General features: G+C 57.0%; 1 protein-coding gene across 1 annotated transcript; it reads left to right on the top strand.

Annotated features, from left to right (window-relative positions):
- Positions 1–299: 299 nt before the first annotated feature.
- On the top strand, positions 300–10,272 carry DHX38 (DEAH-box helicase 38). The gene is made up of 27 exons (XM_082489331.1): positions 300–443; positions 531–924; positions 1,473–1,660; positions 1,816–1,920; positions 2,329–2,494; positions 2,609–2,727; positions 2,852–2,928; positions 3,148–3,303; positions 3,549–3,710; positions 3,796–3,903; positions 4,810–4,922; positions 5,026–5,163; positions 5,418–5,604; positions 5,695–5,880; positions 6,319–6,459; positions 6,655–6,765; positions 6,841–6,957; positions 7,194–7,301; positions 7,419–7,531; positions 7,996–8,204; positions 8,283–8,437; positions 8,515–8,670; positions 8,746–8,880; positions 8,960–9,085; positions 9,484–9,579; positions 9,744–9,865; positions 10,008–10,272. Exons 2-27 carry the CDS (start codon positions 596–598, stop codon positions 10,090–10,092), a joined length of 3,708 nt encoding a protein of 1,235 aa, XP_082345457.1. The 5' UTR covers positions 300–443; positions 531–595; the 3' UTR covers positions 10,093–10,272.
- The last annotated feature ends 9,469 nt before the right edge of the window (positions 10,273–19,741 follow it).

Below are 19,741 nucleotides of genomic sequence, written 5' to 3'. Positions count from 1 at the left end.
GTTCTTTCCCCCTACCTCCCGTGTGTGTGGGTGTCTGTGGGCTTCTTCCAGCCCCCCCCGGATGTGGATATCTGTGGGGTTCTTCCCCTTCCCCGTGTCTGGGGGTGTCTGTGGGGTTCTCCCCGCCCCGTCTGTGGCAGATCCCTGGGCACCCCGTCCACCGCCCCGCCACCTCTCTTTTCCGGCCGCGCCCTCCACGGCCGGAAGTCCTCCCGTGGCCACGTGACCCCCACAGTGCTCCCACGCAGGAAGTCCGCCGAGGGACCGGTAGCGCGTCTTGTCTAGCGGTGGCTGGACTCTATGGTGATTGCCGCTCCTATAGGCTCTGGCAGTTATGTCTATTGTTCAAGCGGGCTAGAGTGGCGCTTCTCGCGGAGCACTGTGGGGCGGCCATGGCGGCGTTCAGGGAGCTGGTTTATGGTCGCTGAGGCAACCGCAAGCAGGTTTGGGGGTTGTGAGAGCGGGGCGGCGGGCGACGAGGCCGAGGCAGCGCTCCGGCGTCGACCCTCCTGCTAACTTGTGCCCCGCAGGCCCCATGGGCGCCCGCCGCGGCCCGGCCTCTCGGCCCTGCCTGGCGTGGTAGCGGTCGGCAGCGATGGCCATGGCCGAGGCGAGCGAGGAGTCGCTGCACCGGCTGGCGGGGACGAGTCCGGACGCCGAGGCCGGCGGGCTGGTGCTGCGGAAGCGGAGCGCCGCCGCCGAGCAGCACGTCTTCAAGGCGCCGGCCCCACGGGCCTCCTTGCTGGGCCTGGATGTGTTGGCGGCCCAGAAGCGGCGGGAACGCGAGGAGGAGGCGTCCGGTGGAAAGCGGTCTCGGGTCTCCTCCTACAAGGATTGGGAAGAGGGCCATGACGAGGCAGGCAGCCCTGAGGAGGATGATGAGGAGGAGACCGATCGGAGCAGCCGGAGCACTCGCAAGGACAGGTGGGGTCTGTGTGGGGGTTCCAGTGCTGACACGAGGCACTTTGCAGCCGTTGGGTCCCCACCAGGGGAAATGAGTGTGAGCATGGGGTATGAGCGCTGTCAGTGTCTGTGGGGGCTGCACCCTGTAACAGGCGGAGTTGGAACCTCCTGTGTGGTGGGGAGATCTATAGATTTCAGAGGAGGAGGACTGTGGGGCACCTCTGTAGATCTGAGGAGGTCTGGGAAAAACTCTTTTACTGGTGCCTTCCCTGAGTCGTTGTGGGTAGGAGTGTGTTTAGACAGTTAGGCCTGCAGACACCAGCCATCCTAATCGTGACACTGTCTGCTTCCTAATGCCTGGCAGCAGTGGCCTGCTCAGAAGTGTGTGTGAGAACATCAGCAGACTTGGTGGGCTGTTAACAAAGGTTGGAGAAAGCACTTTTAACCATAAGCTTCTGCTTCTAAAACTAGAACTTCTAGTTCTAAAAGTAGACTTGTATGAGACAAGTGAAAGGCCAGCTATTTCTTAGCACTTTTGAGCTTTTCTCATCTCTGCTCTGTTTTTCCAGGCATTACCGTTCTGTCCATGTGGAAACACCTTCCTACACAGGGGGTGTCAGTGAGGAGTTTTGGGAACGCAGCCGGCAACGGGAAAGGGAGCGTCGGGAACATGGTGTCTTTGCTTCCTCCAAGGAGGAGAAGGAACGAAAGAAGGAACGCAGCAGGGATCGGGACCATGATCGTAAACGGGACCGTGGTAACTGCTCAGAGACCTTTGTGACTTTTCCTGCTTAGGGTTTGGGCTTGTCCCTCAGCCTGTTTGTAGTCTTTAGCTAATGTTCATGGTTTTCTGAAGCAGACTTGGGAAGCCCATTTGTGCACTGAGCACCTGATCTTACTTTCTTTTTGCAGAGGAGCGTGATAGAAGTCGTCACAGCAGCAGATCAGAAAGAGATGGCTCATTGGAGCGGAGCAGCAGGAGGAGCGAACCGGAGAGTCCCAGACATCGGCCTAAAGGTAGGAGTGGGACCTGGTAGAGTTCTTGTGTGAGATCTAGCAGGAAGGGTTTTGTTCTTTTTTTTGTTTTCTGCTGTTTTTTGTCAGGACAAGTGTGGGTAGAAAAGCCCATATCTTTTAATGTTTGTGGTTAGGGCAAGCATAAAACTCCTAGTTCGACCTGGGTCTAAGAGCAATCTGGGAGCAGTCTGGCAGCTCTATGTGTGTAAAAATCTGGTTGATCTCTGTGCAGTGGGGTCTGTTCTGGGTCTGTGTGATAGAAATGTGGTCCTTTGGCAATTTTCCTTGGAATCGCTGGGTCAGCCCCTTAAAGGAAGGGCATGTTTCTTGCTAGAAAGTGTAAGGGGGCTCCAGGTGCCTGGGGTCACTGTTCGAACATCAAGTGTCAAACCCCATCTCCTCTGCTAGATGCAGCCACGCCATCTCGCTCCAGCTGGGAGGAAGATGATAGTGGCTACAGCAGTGCCCGCCGCTCACAGTGGGAATCTCCCTCACCCACGCCATCCTATCGAGACTCAGAGCGCAGCCACCGGGCATCATCACTGCGGGACACGGACCGGAGAGACCGGGACAGGTATCAGTGCCTGGGACTGCGGCTATGAGCTGTTGGGCTGCAGAAAGGGGAGGGTGTGTGTAAGAGTCGCTCCTGGCTGCAGGCCCCAATTCCTCCCTCATGCTGTTTTTTCAGGTCTGTGAGGAGCAGGTACTCGGATAAGACGCCATTGCCCACCCCATCATACAAATACAATGAATGGGCTGATGACCGGAAACACCTGGGGGCCACGCCGCGGCTGTCCAGAGGGAGAGGTGAGGAGCTTGGGCTGAGCTGCCTAGACTGAGCAGTGGGGGAATCCCCTTGCCCTTCACAGCGCAAGGTCGGGCTCTAGGATTTCGTCTGGAGTGGCCACACTGACTAGCTCACTTTCTCCAGGGCGGCATGCAGATGGGGAGGAGGGCATTGCTTTTGAGACGGAGGAGGAGCGGCAGCAGTGGGAAGATGATCAGCGGGTGAGAGCCCGAAGGCGGGGAAGGAGTGGGACGCCCAGCAGATGGTGGGCTCAGGGCGACTGGGCTGGGCGGGCCGGGCCGCGGGGCCACCGCTGGCCATCGGGAGTGGAGGGGCCGGGAATGGCTGGGGGAGGCGGGCGGGCTCCCTCCGGCGGCCAGACCGTGAGCCGCGGGAGGGCCCGGCCCGCGGAGCTTAGGGCTGCACCTTTTCCCTCCCAGCAAGCTGACCGGGACTGGTACATGATGGATGAAGGCTACGACGAGTTTCACAACCCCTTGGCCTACTCCTCTGAGGAGTACGTGAAGAAGCGGGAGCAGCACTTGCACAAGCAGAGGCAGAAGCGCATCTCGGCACAGCGGCGTCAGATCAATGAGGTAGGGGCGAGACGTGGGGTCGGCTGTTGGCCATGTGCTTCATGTGGCCAGTCTGTGTTTCCTGCATCTTGCTGCTTCCAGTTACTGTTTGTCCCCTAGTACTTACTTTCAGGCTCCCTAGGCTGGAACGATCAGTTTTATACTGTTGTCAGTGCGAGGCCCAGACCTGAGCTCAGTGTTCTGGTCTGATCTATTGGGCTTTCTGTGGGGCTTCTGTGTGTTTTCTGATAGGTTGTTTCCTGCAGGATAATGAGCGTTGGGAGACAAATCGCATGCTGACCAGTGGTGTGGTTCATCGGATTGAAGTGGACGAAGATTTTGAGGAGGATAACTCTGCTAAAGTGCATCTGTTGGTACACAATCTAGTGCCCCCTTTTCTAGACGGAAGGATTGTCTTCACCAAGCAGGTAGAGACTGTGGCTGAAGGCGCTGATGGCAGGGAGCCCCGCAAGTGTGAACTCTCTGTACTGAAGCAATACCTCTTTCCTCTAGCCAGAGCCAGTCATCCCTGTCAAGGATGCCACCTCAGATTTGGCCATCATAGCCCGGAAAGGCAGCCAATTGGTGCGCAAGCACAGGGAGCAAAAGGAGCGTAAAAGGGTATGCTGTGACCTTTTGGCTTACTACCCCACTGTACACATTCTATGTAGTGCTTCATAGCCTTCGTTTGGACTTTGCAGAATACAGGCTTTGGCGGCAATGACAATAAGGAGTTCATATTTTTGTGACGTGATATATCTTGGCAGCCCAGCTCATTGCATTGTCTCACAAGCAACTGCTGTGATGTGATTTCCTCAGGCACTGCCTGGGACATGAGTCACTGTGTGCTTGTGCAGAGGAGTCTGATCCAAAGGACACTGGGATCATGGGAGAAGAGAGCAGGTGGAAGAACGCAAGGTAGCTTAGGGACAGTCAGCAGTCAGTATGGCAGCAAGATGTATCGTCATGTCTCAGAAGAGTTGAGAGGAGGTATGCATTAAGGTAGCATGTTAGTTTTTGGAGTTGATTTCTAGGGACTTTTTCTAAAGCTTGTGTGATAGCTGTGGGGAAAGCACAGATGTATTGCTTGTAAACTGAAACTTAGTTGGATTTGTGCTGTGTATACTATGAGCAGAATGGAGGTGGAAGTTAAACTGATATCAGAGGTAAGAGCAAACAGCAAGGTGGGAGAGAGGCCTGTGAGCACCTTTCAAGAGCTGGAAGATTATCTCTGGTTCAGATTTGTGTAGGTTTAAGTTCAAATTTAATGGAAAGGTCAGCACTCCATTTTCTTAGGAGGTGGTTGGTCGTCCTGTGCCTCAAGTCTCTGTATCCAGACCAGTGTCTAAAAGCTCTGCTCCAGTTCATTTAGAAGAGTGGAACTTGGTGTAGGAATGGGGTGTGTGGCATTGTAGCCTTGGCAAATTGTCGGGCTAATATTTTTTCCTAGTTTTATGAGTAGGATTGGAGAAGAATGATTTGTCAGTGGTTGCTGTGGCAAAGTTATGCTGCTCTCTGTCCTTCCAGGCTCAGCATAAGCACTGGGAGCTGGCAGGCACAAAACTGGGAGACATTATGGGGATCAAGAAAGAAGAGGAGAAGGACGAGATGGTGACAGAAGATGGCAAAGTGGATTACAAGTAGGAGCTTGCTTGGTATTACTCCTGCTTAGCCAGTGATGGGGGCTGTAGGCATAGCAAAGTGTGTGGAGAGGTAGTTTCAGGACTTCTGGTGTTTCCTTAGGACTGAGCAGAAGTTTGCTGAACACATGAAGGAAAAAAGTGAAGCCAGCAGTGAGTTCGCCAAGAAGAAATCAATCCTGGAGCAGAGACAGTATCTGCCCATCTTTGCTGTGCAACAGGAGCTGCTCTCCATCCTTAGGTATGGCTGCCAGGGAGCTGGTCATAGAGCATCCCCAGGGCATTGGCTTACATCTCAGGAGCCCAAGTGAGAAATTCTTCTAGATCCATGGCCTGTTTGGAAGCTGTACCCTCAGGAAGCAAAGCCCATTGCTTTGCTTAGTTGGTGGCAGTTCTCCTGCCTGAGTAGGACACCACTTGGGTGGCCTGCTGGGGCTGTGAATGCAAAAGCCCTTCTTTGTGGTGTATGAAGAAATACTTTTTCCCTTTCTTCAGAGACAACAGCATTGTGATTGTCGTGGGAGAGACAGGGAGCGGGAAGACGACTCAGCTGACACAGTACCTTCATGAGGATGGCTACACAGACTATGGCATGATTGGCTGCACCCAGCCCCGCAGAGTGGCGGCCATGTCAGTTGCCAAGCGGGTCAGTGAAGAGATGGGGGTGCGTCTGGGAGAGGAGGTGAGTCTAGCAGTGGGTGTAGGGGTGCAGCCTGATGACAGTGAGTGCATGGGGCTGTTGGAAGACTTGCTGGTATCTCTGCCCTCCCAGGTGGGCTATGCCATCCGCTTTGAGGACTGCACGTCTGAGAAAACGGTGATCAAATACATGACAGATGGGATCCTTCTTCGTGAGTCACTGCGAGAGGCTGACCTGGACAACTACAGTGCTATCATCATGGATGAGGCACATGAGCGCTCACTCAATACTGATGTGCTCTTTGGCCTGCTTCGGGAGGTATGTGTGAGCTTGGACTAGCAGACAACAGCACAGGGCACGTGAGTTGGTCTTAAAGCAGAGTATGGCAGGGACAGGCCTTTTTTAATAGGTCTGGGAGGGGGAAGCAGAGCAGCTACATCTCTGCACTTCCTGTTCCAACATCCTAGTCTCTGGTTCTGGGGCGTTAAATCTCTCCTGGTGTCTAAATGCTGCCAGAGGCTTGCTGGCTAACTGTCAGAAACTCTAGGTACAGAGATCTTTGCTGTCTTAAGGTTTCCTGGACTGAGGTTGGCGTGTCTTCTTAACTGCACAGATCATACAGTGTCTGTGTTCCCTGGCATTAGTGGCCAGTGCCTCTTAGAGTACAGCAGAAGCTCTGTCCTGTGCTGTTGTCTCCGCAGCCTGCAGCCATGCAGAAATACCCTTTCCTTATTGTTCCTTTCATCTGTTTTTTAGGTGGTGGCCCGACGCTCAGATCTGAAGCTTGTTGTCACCTCGGCCACCATGGATGCAGATAAGTTTGCCTCCTTCTTTGGGAACGTTCCTATTTTCCACATTCCTGGGCGCACTTTCCCTGTTGATATTCTTTTCAGCAAGGTATGGTCAACATTGCAGAGGGAAGTTCTGTTGTGATGGGGGAGGGGGGTGGGGGTTGTGACTTGCGTGTACAGTACTCTGTGGTGGACAGGAAGGATTAAGGAGGAGTAGCCATGCTATGATATGATAGAGTCTTGCACACTGGACAGGGCAGGTGAGATTACTGGCATCTATAACCTGAGCTGTGCCTTTCAGACCCCACAAGAGGATTATGTGGAGGCTGCAGTGAAACAAGCCCTGCAGGTCCATTTGTCTGGTGCTCCTGGGGACATCCTTGTCTTCATGCCTGGCCAGGAAGACATAGAGGTGAGCTGGAAGGGCAGGTACTGTCCTAACCCCTTGTTATTTTAATCTTAAGTTTACACCCCTCTTTGTGTCTAGGTGACCTCAGAGCAAATTGTGGAGCATCTTGAGGAGCTGGAGAAGGCGCCTGCTCTTGCTGTACTGCCTATCTATTCTCAGCTACCGTCGGACTTGCAGGCCAAGATCTTCCAGAAGGTGCTGATGTGTGCTCTGTGATAGGAGGGGGGACAGGGGAAACTAATCCAGGGAAGACTATTGAGCATGAGTAAGAAGTTCAGACATGCCTTTTGTATTGCATGTGGAGAGTGAGAGAAAGCATGTGTCCCCCTCAACTTCACAAGAGTCACCCCTGTCCTTCTGGGTTCTGTGCTGATGCTATGCGCTCCTCCTCAGCGGTGCAGGGATTTGACTGATGTGCAGTATGCTTGCAGGCTCCGGATGGGGTTAGGAAGTGCATTGTTGCCACTAACATAGCAGAGACCTCACTGACAGTGGATGGCATCATGTTTGTGATTGACTCTGGCTACTGCAAGTTGAAGGTAAGCCAAGATTTCCTGTACTGTTACGTCTGTGATCTCTGGGGTTGGATTGAGGGAATTCTGTGATAGTGACCCAGACTCCCTTTTACTTCAGTCTGTTTTTCTCATGTCCTACAGGTTTTCAACCCTCGTATAGGCATGGATGCGCTGCAGATCTACCCCATCAGTCAAGCCAATGCCAATCAGAGGGCAGGCCGAGCTGGCCGAACAGGCCCAGGCCACTGCTTCAGGTAGGCATGTCACTGGTGTTCCTGTTGTATCTGCAGCTTGGCATCAAGTTATATATATTTTTTTCTCACTGGAGCTGTTCATTCTCTTGAACTTCTGGGGGGGATGAAGGCAGTAGGCAGGCCTTGAGGCCCTGTCTTTTGGACCCAGTTCCTCTGCAGAGGAAAGGATATGCTCCAGTTTCTTCCTTTGCCCATCTTCACTTGTGGCTGTTCTGCCCTTGATACTGTCAGGATAACAGCCAAGCCAAAGGCAGCTTTCTCAAGGCTTTGCTTTGAGACTGGTCTGTGCCCAGGGAAGAACTGTGCCTGAGAGGGGTGCCTGGAGCCCAGGCACCCTTATGTGCTGGGGAGGTCATGTTGGCCAGGGTAGCGGTTCCTCCCTAGTGTCCTGCTGAATGGCCTGGCTGAGTGCAGAGTTGCTGCCCCATGCCATGACTGGCATGCTCTTGGCATCTCTTCCCCAGGCTCTACACCCAGAGTGCCTACAAGAATGAGCTGCTGACAACCACGGTGCCCGAGATCCAGCGCACCAACCTTGCCAACGTAGTGCTTTTGCTCAAGTCCCTGGGTGTGCAGGACCTGCTGCAGTTCCACTTCATGGATCCGCCCCCCGAGGACAACATGCTGAACTCCATGTACCAGCTGTGGATCCTAGGGGCCCTGGATAACACAGGTATTGGCCGATGGGGTAAGCTTTCAGCCCATGGGACTGGGACCTGCCCAGCTGCTGATCCCTATGCTGTTCCTACAGGTGGTCTGACCTCAACAGGACGTCTCATGGTGGAGTTCCCACTGGATCCTGCACTCTCCAAAATGCTCATTGTCTCCTGCGACATGGGTTGCAGCTCTGAGATCTTGCTCATTGTCTCCATGTTGTCTGTGCCTGCCATCTTTTATCGGCCTAAGGTACCTGTTTGCTCTTTCAGCAGTCTGGGGCCTTCCCCTGACCTTTGACTAACCCGTGTTCTTTGCTTACCCTTCAGGGCCGAGAGGAAGAGAGTGACCAAGTGCGGGAGAAATTTGCTGTTCCAGAGAGTGATCACTTGACTTATCTGAATGTTTACCTGCAGTGGAAGAACAACAGCTATTCTACACTGTGGTGCAACCAGCACTTTATCCATGCCAAGGCCATGCGGAAGGTGAGGCTGTGGCAATGAGGTTGGGGGCGGGAGCCTTACAGAGGAGAGGGATCTGACTGCCACACACCTTTGCAGGTGCGGGAGGTGCGTGCCCAGCTCAAGGACATTATGGTGCAGCAGCGGATGAGCTTAGCTTCCTGTGGTACTGACTGGGATGTTGTTAGGAAGTGCATTTGTGCTGCCTATTTCCATCAAGCTGCAAAGCTGAAGGTGAGAGGTGTCTCTGCTAGTCTTGGGGCTGAGAGGCCCTGTCTGGGAACAGGTGGGCTAACCACACTTCTCTTTGTAGGGCATTGGGGAGTATGTGAACATCCGCACAGGCATGCCCTGCCACCTGCACCCCACGAGCTCCCTGTTTGGCATGGGCTACACACCAGACTACATTGTGTATCATGAGTTGGTCATGACCACCAAGGTGAGCTTGAGCTGAGGGCTAGCAAGAAGGGTGAGGAGTGCTCTGAGGGAGATGAGAGGGCTTTGCTGTGATACTAGGATCTATCAGAAGGGCAGTTCTCAGCCTTTCTCATCTAAACTGACTAGGCATGTCTGTCCTCTGCGGAGTCCTGTTTGTCCATTTCCCAATATTTTTTTCCTGGCCTACATGGGACATGTTTGAACCTCTTTGCAGTCTCACCAAGTTCAGCCCATAGCAGCTTCTGAGGCCAGGAGGAATTGTCTGGAAGGGGTATAGTCCTAGCCTGAGAAGTGCCATGAGCGAATGGGGGAGGGAGGGAGCTGCCATGGCTCTAGAAATGGTACCCAGGCCCTGACAGTGCCATCCTGCTACCCTGGTCTGCCCTTCTGTCCCTGCAGGAATACATGCAGTGTGTCACTGCTGTGGATGGAGAGTGGCTGGCAGAGCTGGGCCCCATGTTCTACAGTATCAAACATGCTGGCAAGTCACGCCAGGTGAGTCTCCTGTCCAGGACGAGCTGGCAGACAGCAGGCCCACTGTATGCCTGTTCTAGTGTAGTGTGTGTGTTTTGACATGGAGCGACCAGGCCTGTGGGCCAGTAGAGTCTGCAGCTGGCCAGCCCTCTGCCTGTCCCTGACCTCCTCCTGCATTGCTGCAGGAGAACCGCCGCCGTGCCAAGGAGGAAGTGTCTGCCATGGAGGAAGAGATGGCTTTGGCTGAGGAGCAGCTGCGTGCCCGTCGGGAGGAGCAGGAGCGCCGTAACCCACTGGGCAGTGCAAGGTAGGTGCTGGCCCTACCTGGCTATGGGTTGCTTACGTAAGAACAGTAGTGAGCTGTGTAGAGGATCTCAACTTCCCTGAGGGTATTCTGGTGCAGGGAAAGGTTGCATATTCCACTGACCACCCTTGTCCTCTCTTGGCAGATCCACTAAAATCTACACCCCTGGGCGGAAGGAGCAGGGGGAGCCCCTGACGCCACGACGCACCCCAGCCCGCTTTGGACTCTAAGGAGGCAGTGCCCATTGCTTTGAGGCTTAAAGACTTCCAGGAGCAGCTGAGCCTTAGGAGAGTGCCGAGCTCCTCTGATCACTGTACTCTGTGAAGTGCTCTGCAGCTTGTGGTCCAGGAAGGCTTTGGTTGCTTGGCACTAATTTTGCTACAGAACATAAATAATTTTATTTGTTTAAAGATTGTCAGTCTAATTCTTACTTTGTTTTGCGCTGCTTCTTGTCCTGGAGGTGAGTGTTGGGTGGAGGCAGCCCTGTAGAATCGTGCAGGGCTGGTACTGTCAAGTTGTTGCCCTGTAGAGCCTGGGACAAGGCACAGAATTACACTGACCTAGAGGGCAAAGACAACCTGTCCCTGGCCCATACTACTGCAAAGGCAGCTCTCCCACAACCCGTGCCCTGGGCAGGCAGCTGGTGCCCCGCTGTCCCTGTACACACATGACCATAAGCCCAGCCCTGTTTCAGGCCAGGCTGTGCCAGGAATTCTGCTCACCTTCAGCTGCCCACACTTGTGGTGCTGCTCGTGTGTTCTGACCATGAGGTATGTGTTTTCTTCCTGCGTCCTGCCCAGTGTGTCTTGAAGATGCCTGGAGGAAAGGCAGGGGAGATGAGGTGATGCAGTGGTGCAGAGACAATCCTGATCTGGCCTCGCAGGAGCTTGGGTAGTCCAGCAGTTGTCCATTGGTCCCATACATCCCTGCCAGCAGCAGTAACTGAGCAGCAGCTCAGCCCCACTCCTCATGTTCCCCACTTACTCCTTTTCGCCTGTCAACTCTGCAGTCTGTGTGATTTGCTGCTGGATCTTGTGCACTGGTTTCTCATTTGACTGCCTGAAAACAAGGCGTGAGCTGAGTGAGTTGGTGTGAGGAGAAGGAAGCCACCCGCTCCTCTCTACTCCGGTAAGGCTTCTCACTCACATCCGCTCCTTCACGTACTGGCTGATGTTGACCAGCACCAGCTCCATCTCCTTGTGTGGCCTGCTGCTGTCAGGGCATGCCAAAGCATGGGAAGAGCACAGGGTTTCTACCTGGAAAGAATGAGCCCCCGTGCCATGTGTGATCCAGCATGTGACTGCTCTTCCCACCCTCTATGAGCCCAGGACTAAAGTTGAAACCAGGTGGGGGCTGAGCAGAGGCTCTAGAGATGTTGGTGCTTTGGGAGAGCTGCTCTGGAGAAGAACCGTCACCTCAGCACTATTGGCCGTGAACTTCTGTCACAACATGGTAGTTCCATGCTGAGGGGCTTCTTTCTAGCAACAGAGCAAAGAGGGCTAGTTTAAGGATAAGATATTCAGCCCTGCTGCTGCCAGACTCTGTTGGCCTGGGATCTGCAGTATGCTGTTCCCTGTCCTGTCCTCTCCACTTCTCCCCTGCCTGTTGGCGAGGATCTGTCGTCGTTCCCTGGTGCTAGGGGTCCAGCCTGTGCTCCTGCCCTTGGGCTGTGGTGCTGCCTGTTTCTATCCTGCACCTGCTCCTTGGCCTTGCGGAGCTCTTCCTTGAGGAAAGCCAGCTCCACCTTGCAAACAACAAGCTCCTCTTCTTGCACAGCCAGAGCTCGCTCGCTGTCCTGGTGTAACTGCTGCCAGTGTTGGGCTTGTCTGCTCAGCTCCTGCAGCTTCTCCTGGAGGGAGTGGGCCTATCGGTGGCACAGAGAGGCAGTGAGAGAGACAGGCTGAGCACAGACTCCTGGTGCCCCGTGGGAAGGCTTGGGACGCGCTTACCTCCTGCTTGCTCTGCTCCTGGGCCCCCTGCAACTTCCTCAGCTCCCAGTGGAGCTGCTGCCTCTGCTCCTCATAGGCTGCAATCTTCTCCTCCTGCTTGGCTTTCTCTTGCTGGGCTTGGGCCAGCTCTGCCTGCAGGGTGGCCGTGTCCCGCACCTGCATGCAAAGTTATGGGGTAGGGAGGGTGATTGGCACAGCCGTGGGCAGGCTGGGGCTCCCCCCAGGGGCTAGTGCTGCCCTGAAGCAGGAAGGGGCTCTGGCACCGAGGGCTGCATGGTGGCTGGCTGCACCTTTGGACTGTCCTGTCCCTGCCCTGACCTGTTGCAGCAGCTCTGCCAGATGCTTTCTGTTGGAGGCCACTTCTTGCTGCAGGTCTTGGATGGTCTCCTTGGCTCTCCTAAGCTGCTGCAGACTTTGCTGCTTCTGGACGCAGGTGGCTCCCAACTCCTCCTGCAGCCGAGCCAGGCTGTGCCGCAGGCCCTGGCTCTGTTCCTCCTGTGCCCTCAGCTGCAGAGAAGGCAAACACGTTAGTGGGTGCTGCATTGCTGTGCTTGTGCTGCTTCGTGCCACCGCGAGGGCTGTGCCCTCTCTCCTGCTGCTGGTCCCAGCTCGCTGCCCACTCCTGCAGCACTGGCTTTGTTGCAGGGCTTTATTCTCTCTCGAGGGTGCTCGTCCACTCCTTCCTCTGCTGCAGCTCTTGCTAGAGCTTTTTCTTCCCATCCTGCTGACAGCACAGCTCCCTGGCAGCTCCCATGGCATGGTAGCCTGCTCCTGGCACTGGGCAGGCCCTGGCTTATCCATGGGGCAGGGGAGACTGGGGCCAAGCTGATGGAGGGACCCCCGCAGCAGGTCTTGCCTGCTACCTACCTGCTCCCTCAGGGCTTGGAGCTGTTCCTGGCTTCTCTGCAGCTTCTCTTGGGCTTGGGCCGTGGCGTGTGTGTGTTGCAGCGCCTGCTCCAGGGTCACCTGCTGTTTCCACTGCCACTGGCTCAGCCCTGCCTGCAGCCGCACCGCCAACTCCCTGGGAGCGAGGGCACAGTCCGAGCTGTGGCAGCCCCGCGCTGCTCTCCCTTCATGGAGTGGGCACTGGCAGAACCCTGGTTGGGCTCTGGCTGTGCCCGGGACAGCTGGCTTCCGGGCCTGCCTACCTGCTTTCTGCCTGCTCAGCTTTGCTGCTGGCTGCTTGCTTCTGCAGTGCTTGCAGCTCGGCCTCCCCCTCGCAGCTGGCCTCATGGGGCATGCCCTTCCCCGAGCACAGGCATGGCTGCTCCGCTGCAGGCGGAAGGATGCTCGGGGTTACCAGCTGCTCTGTTGGTGCCTGGGGCTGCTTGAGACAGTGGGGCTGTCTGGCATTGCCTTCCCCCCATGCTGTCCCACGGCTTCTGTGGGAAGCAGAGCAGGGCTCAGCCCTGCAGCGCGGTTTTGGGACATTTGCTCTTGCTCCTATGCCCCCTGGCTGCCTCCCCCCAGGCTTGGGGCGTTGCCTCTCCACCTTCCCAGAACTGCACAGGGAAATGCTGTCTGCCCTGTAACTTGGTAACTAGTGATGCCCCACAAGCACAGGGAGACCATGGTGACCGCAGGACCTTGCCATCTCCCCATGGTTGCACCAGGATGGACTGAGTGCTGCTGTAGCACGTGGATGTGCCATAACTGATGGGGAGGTGCTGCCTGCTGCCTCCTAGAGTGGTCTGCTGCTTCTTCCTCCAGCCGTGTGTGCGCTGACCCTTAGGGGTGCCAGATGCCTCCTTGCTGCTGCTCTCTGCCATCAGGGCAAGCCATGGGCTCCAGCTCTGGCCGGGCCTGGTCTCCGTACTGGAGACACCAAGAGCGTGGAACCCCAGTGTTCTGGCTGGGGGCTCCAGCCCTCACATCTCCCAGCCCTGTGGCCCTGGATCCCCCCCCTCCTCACCCACCCCACCTTCCTCAGCACTGCTCCGCTCAGCTGCCCTCCCCAGCTGCGTGTCTTGTGCCTGGTACTGGTGCTCCTCAGCTGCCCACTTCTGCCTGCAGTGAATCATCTCTGTGTCTACCACCACCTGTGTGAGAAGCACAGCCATGCACTGTCTGCCGGCTCCAGCCTGGCCCCATGCACCGGTGCTGTGGCTGCTGGGCTGCCGGCACTGACCTGCTCGAGCAGCTCTGTGCGCTCCTCCTTCAGGATATTGTAGCTGGTGCTGGCATGGCTATGGGCAGCCATGTAGGAGGTGACCTCTGTCTGCACCGCCTCATCCTTCTGGTCCTGCGGAGAGGTACATCACTGGCCTGTGGGTACCCAGCAGGGTGCGGGACGTGCCAGATTGCCCTGTGCTCCTGCTGTGGAATGGCTGGGGCTGGAGAAGCAGCTAGTTTGGGACAACCCCCAGGCAATGGACTACTGGTGAGGGTCTGTGGCAGCAGGATGTGGTCTGCACCAGGTGGGAGACAGGATGGCTGCTGGCTCCTGGCCCTCTCATCCCTGTGCAGGCCTCCCTCCCGCCCCCAGAGATGCCCTCCCTGTTGTGGCAGTGTCTGCTGGACACCTATCAGCCCTGGAAAGGCATCCCTGAGGTTCCTGACCTGTGACAGGGCATGGGCACGGGAGGAGAGCGGTGAGCCCAGCTCACTGGTGAGGCTGTGGACTGCAGCAGTGCCACCAGCCCTGGGGATGGTGCCCAGGGTGTGAGTGGGGCCATTGGGGGCTGCAGTCTTCCAGCTCTGCTCAGCTGGGTGGACTGGGCCGTGCCACCCTGTGTCTGGGCTGCTCCATTGAGGGTGCAGTGCTAAGTCCTTGTCCCACATGTGGCTGGCAGGACATCCCCTGCCCTCCCCGGGGTGGGGGTCTGCTCACCAGCTGTTTGCACAGGCAGGACTGTTGGGCAGGCATGGTGCCTCGCCTGTGATGGGATGGCTGTGGGGGACACATGGCCAAGGGTGAGGGACCCATACAGCCTGGGCTGTGACCATCGTGCCCAGCAGTGGTACCTTGCCCATTACCGCCTGGTACTGTTGCATCAGAAAGACCAAGTCCTGGTGCTTCTGCTCCACTGCACGCTCGTGCTGCTGCAGCTGGACCAGCCGCTTGTGGTTCATGGCCCTGAAGAAGTCCAGGTGCAGCTGCAGTATTGAGGCCAGCATCTGTGCTGCCTCCAGCTCCTGCTGCTCGGTGTCCTGGCATGCTCGGGGCTCCCCTTGCTGTGGCTCCAGCACCGAGGCTTGCCTTTGGCCCTAGGACACAGCATGAGCAGCATCTGTCTGGCTGGCTGCTGTGGCCAGCCCATCTTGCAGCTCTTGCTAGGCACTGGGGCAGGATGACAACGCTGATGGTCCAGGTTTTGGTCAGAGAGCAACAATGGTCTAGATGACTGGTGGGGTGCAGACCTCTCCCCCCAGGCAGCACCACCCTGTGTGTGTGTTCTGACAGTGCTCCTGGGCTCATGAACAGCCAAGCCCCTGACACTGCTGGAACTCGGCAATGCAGCGATGCCAATGTGAGCTGTGGCTGCTGTGGGAAATGGTGGCAGTGTGACCAGTGCAGCTGCAGCAGGGCTGGACGCCCCTGAGCCCTTGTGCTTTCCCCAGCCCTACGGGACAGGCTGCCCTGTGGCACAGGTGAGGGCTGGGCAGAGCCACCTATATACCATCCGGCCACCAGCCTGCAGCTACACAGACAGTGCCTGGGGTGGGAATAGGGTCAGCACTGCTCACCTGGGGCTGCCAGGTCTCCGTCTCCTGCTGAAGCAGTTGGATGGAGCTGCTTAGCTCTGATGTTGCCTCCTCTGCTCCTGGCAGCCCTCCACAGGGACCCTCAGGCTGGCTCAGAGCTGCAGGAACCTCCCTGGACGTGCCACATTTTGGACATTCTCTCACTCCTAGAGGGACCACAACATGGGACAGGCCTTTCCCACTGGCCCCAGACAACCCTGGGTCCCAGGGAGGAGGCAGCCAGGGATGTCACCCAGCCCTGCCTGGGGCAGCCCCACCATCCTGCGGCATTGCCACTGCAACTCCCCACCGCTGCCTGCAGCCCTCACCAAAGCATTCATGTGGCATGTTCCTCGATCGCGATCTGTCCCTGGCACGTCATGACACTGCCCTGCCTGCAGCCCATGCCCTGGTCCGGTTCTGGGGACAATGCCCAGAACCAGAACCTGGTGACCTCGTGCAGCAGGGAATCCTTCCTGGTACTGGTGCATGCGGCAAGCCCTCTCCCACCCTGCTGGCATACCCAGCACTGCCATACATGGAGAGCCTTGCGGCAGCCTCGTGCCATGGCTGGGCGTCACACTGCCCTTGCACCCCTTCTCTCTGTGCTACCCCCTCCTTGCACCGTCCTTGTGCCGTGCTCCAGCCCCACTGCTGGCCCCAGGCCACGCTGCAGGGCTGGCAGCCAGAGGCAGGTGCCAGTGGGGCCAGCAGTGGCACCACGCTTGGTGCCATGCCCTGGGACAGCCGGGCACAGCTGCCTCCCACTGTGCCAGCCCGCGGCTCCCCGAGATGCTCCCCCCCCAAGCTGCGCCGAGCTCTCAGGGGAGCTATTGACCACATCGACTGAGGCCGCTGCTCCGTGTTTCTCCTTGTCCAAAAGGGTAAAAATAACAGGAACAAGTTGTCGGAAATGAAATTTCAATTTTTCCACGCCCTTCCCTGTCCATGCGGCTTCCCAGCACAGATCAATAGTGTTTAGACAGCAAAGAAGATTTTTTTCCCCTCTTAAAGCACCAGATCAATAGCATAAAAAAAAAACCCAACCCCAAAACAAACCGTCTGCCTCTGTGTGTGCTAGAGTAAATATGAACAAATCGGGCCCAGGGCCGCCCAAGCGGTGTGACGGCAGCAGAGGGTGGGCGGCTGGGAAGCGTTGGCCCCTCTGCTCGGCACACCACGCACGGGGCACGGCTGGAGGGACCCGCCACAGTGGCGCATCCTGGCAGGGCTGCCAGCCACGGGTCCCAGGGCAGGCTGAGTGAGCCCCAGAAGCTTCTTGGGGCAAGTGCGGCACCCATGGGCGAGGAGAGGCTCTGAGGACGGCCATGAGCATGGCTGTCAGCCTTGGGGCCATCGATAGGAACCCAAATCACCAGGCACACGTGCAGCACCGATCTGCTGGGGCAAGGGCAAGCAGCTCTTGCGAAGGGAAATCCTGCCATGCCACCCTGCAGGAAACCTCCACCCAGGCTTTTAGGAAAACGATCAGCCGGTGCACAGGGGATGGACTGGTGCTGGCAGGAGGAACCAGTGTCGGGTCTTGGCAGGCAGCGACCTCCAGCCAATTCCTGGGGCACAGGAGACCTCCTCCATCCTGCCGGGCCACAGTGACCCTATCACCCGCAGTAGATAGGTGTGCAGCAGTGCAGATGTATGAAAACCAGTCCATAAAGGCAAAATGCTGGTGCAGATGTAACTACTGGCTGGTGAGATGGGGCCTGCGGTGCCTGAGCTGGGGGGGGCGCTGGGTGAGCCTTTGCAGCCCAGGCCAGCGTGCTCGCTGCGGTGGGGGCAGTGGATGGGGCTGCCCCACAACGGCTCCACAGCTCTGGGCAGCATGTGGCTGGTCTGTGCTCCTTGCCTGGGGCTGCACCGCCGCTCCACCACTGACCCGGGGTGGCAGAGCGTGTCCCTGGGTGCCAGCGCTGCCTGCAGCATGGCTGCACAGCAGTGCCCTGGGCCCACAGCTGCTGTGGGCCCGGGCTGCCTGTGCGACAGGGCTCCCTGCGCTCTCACCCCCTCGCTGATGCTCAGTGTAGTTTCGCAGGTAAGTATTTTAACTGGAAATTTCCAAGGCCAAGCTGGGCCCAGAAGGTGGACGCAGATGTACCATAATAGAAATCATCGGTTGCCATGACGACCTGCTCCACCAGCGGGTTGCAGCCACAGGCGGTGGGAGCGGGTGCAGCACCAACAGTCCTGCGAGCAGGGCCACTTAACCCCCACTGCGCAGAACGCAATTGAATTTAGCCCTAATTTCTGCCAGTGCAAGGGAACAACATTTCCCTGCAGATTTCAGTCCTGTTCAGGCAGTGGCAGCCAGGGCACAGAGCCTCCACAGGGCACAGAGCCTCCACAGCTGCCATCCTCTGCCTCGGTGCTCTGTCACGGCCTTATTGCTGCTTTAATTAAAGCCATTAGCCCTCCCCTGGCAGCACCCTGCTCACAACACACGTGCTGGGACGGAGATCTGCATGGCACAGCTCTGCCCAGCACACGGCGGCATGGCTTGGCATCGCTCTGCTGTCCCGCAGCAGTTTGCACCCTTGCAGCCATGGCTTAGGTGGACCTTTGCCACCTCGTTTGCCCTTGTCACTGCATGCAGCAGTGCCACCGGGCTATGCCCACTGCCAAGCTGGATATTGCATGTGCAGCAATGGTCCGCAGTGCCGTGCCACGCGTGCTGAGCCGTGCCATGCCATGTTGCATTGTGCAACATGCACCACCGTGCTGCACTGTGCCATGCACCATGCTGCGCTGTGCTGCATGGACCGGCCGCCTGCTCCCGGAGCAGGGGAGCTGCGGTGGGGCTGTGCCTCCGGACGGTGTTTCCGGAGGCGACCGTTGGCTGCCTGTGCCTGGGCACGCCTGACCCACTGCCGTACCTGTCCTCGCCTCCAGCTGATGTGCTGCCCATCCTGCTGTCCCCGGGCTGCTGCGGGGCTGTGGGCACCGCTCACCTTGGCAGGGCTCAACCCTGCTCCGGCTCCTCATCAGCCTCTGGGGCAGTCCCACTGCCCCGACCCACAACCACCTGCCCGTGCTCGCCGGGCGCTGGGAGGACAGGGGGGCCAAACTGGAGTCTGCTGGGTGAGCCGGCACCGCGCAGTGCTGTGGGTGGGAGTTGTCTCACTTTAATTACTGCCGTAATGTTATTCTTTTCAGTGCCACGTTAATTGAAATTAAACAGCTGCCACGTTCTGGCTGGGACAAAAGTGAATCCCTTTTCATTCCCCTCTGGTTTAATGAAGACTGACGTGCTGAGAGAAAACAAAGGCGATCCAGCTGCTGCCTCTCTCCGGCACTCACACCGACAATTACCGGGGACCCCGTGAGCCAGTGGAGATGCCGCGGAGCACCCCAGAGCCACCAGCCCCAGGCAGTCTGGCCCCTGTGCCCTGGGGCGCTTCCACCCAAAGGGTCTGGCCAGGGGGACGTGGAAGACAGGGCCCCCATGTCACGGGGGATGCTGTCACGGGGATTTCAGGGAGAACTGCGGCGTGGCCAGGCGCAGAGTCCAGGCTTTGATCCCGTCTTGTAAGAAGCGTCCGGCCACGAGCCATGCCCCAGCGCTGTCCCTCGGACCTCCTGCGCTGCCAGGGTCGTACATCCCTGCGGGCTTGGCCGGCTTCAGCCTCCCGATGTTCAAAGTCACCAACCGGCCCGTACAGCCCGAGAGCCTGATCTGAAACAGCTGTATTAGCTGAGAAGGGTCTCTCTCTCCAGCCTTAAGCTTTTTCCTGGTTTAGGACTAGGAGCTTGCTTGTGATGCCATTCAGTACTTTAAAATATGCAAAATGAGGCGCTGGTACAAACCTCATTAACACCCGCCTCCAACATCATTAAGATGTTTCCAAGAAAATTAATTGAGAGACTCATTAAAAATAAATTAAGAAAAATGTGTTGCAGAGCGCCTGCTCTGAGCTCGTAAATCACGGCTCAAAGCTCCAGGCCGCTGCACAGGCAATTAACGCCAGCCAATTTGTTTTATCCTGACTGCGAAAATTAGAAAGCAGACATGGAGATTAGATTAGGGATGTCTGTCAAGCGGAACTTGGAGTGAATATTTTAGGATACAAAATGGAAATCAGGAAAACAAAGCTGGGACTTCATTCGGAAGAGCTGACAGGCAGAGGTGGGGAGGGAGGAGAGAGATTTAGATGTTTTCTGTTTCAAGGAGCGGCACCATGTCTGTATTTAGATATCCACCCATCTCGCGCTCCCGCTACCAGGCAGCTCTCCA

Source organism: Vanellus vanellus, assembly GCF_965231255.1.
Source record: "Vanellus vanellus genome assembly, chromosome: 12".
NCBI lineage: Eukaryota > Metazoa > Chordata > Aves > Charadriiformes > Charadriidae > Vanellus > Vanellus vanellus.
The sequence above is the reverse complement of the archived record's forward strand: the minus strand, read 5'-3'. Positions and strand labels throughout refer to the sequence as shown.

Coding starts and splice junctions, on each gene's coding strand:
- DHX38 (XM_082489331.1), top strand. CDS start 596: ATGGCCATGGCCGAGGCGAGCGAGGAGTCGCTGCACCGGCTGGCGGGG. Junction 6,460..6,654: donor TTGATATTCTTTTCAGCAAG/GTATGGTCAACA, acceptor TGTGCCTTTCAG/ACCCCACAAGAGGATTATGT. Junction 7,532..7,995: donor GGCCCAGGCCACTGCTTCAG/GTAGGCATGTCA, acceptor TCTCTTCCCCAG/GCTCTACACCCAGAGTGCCT.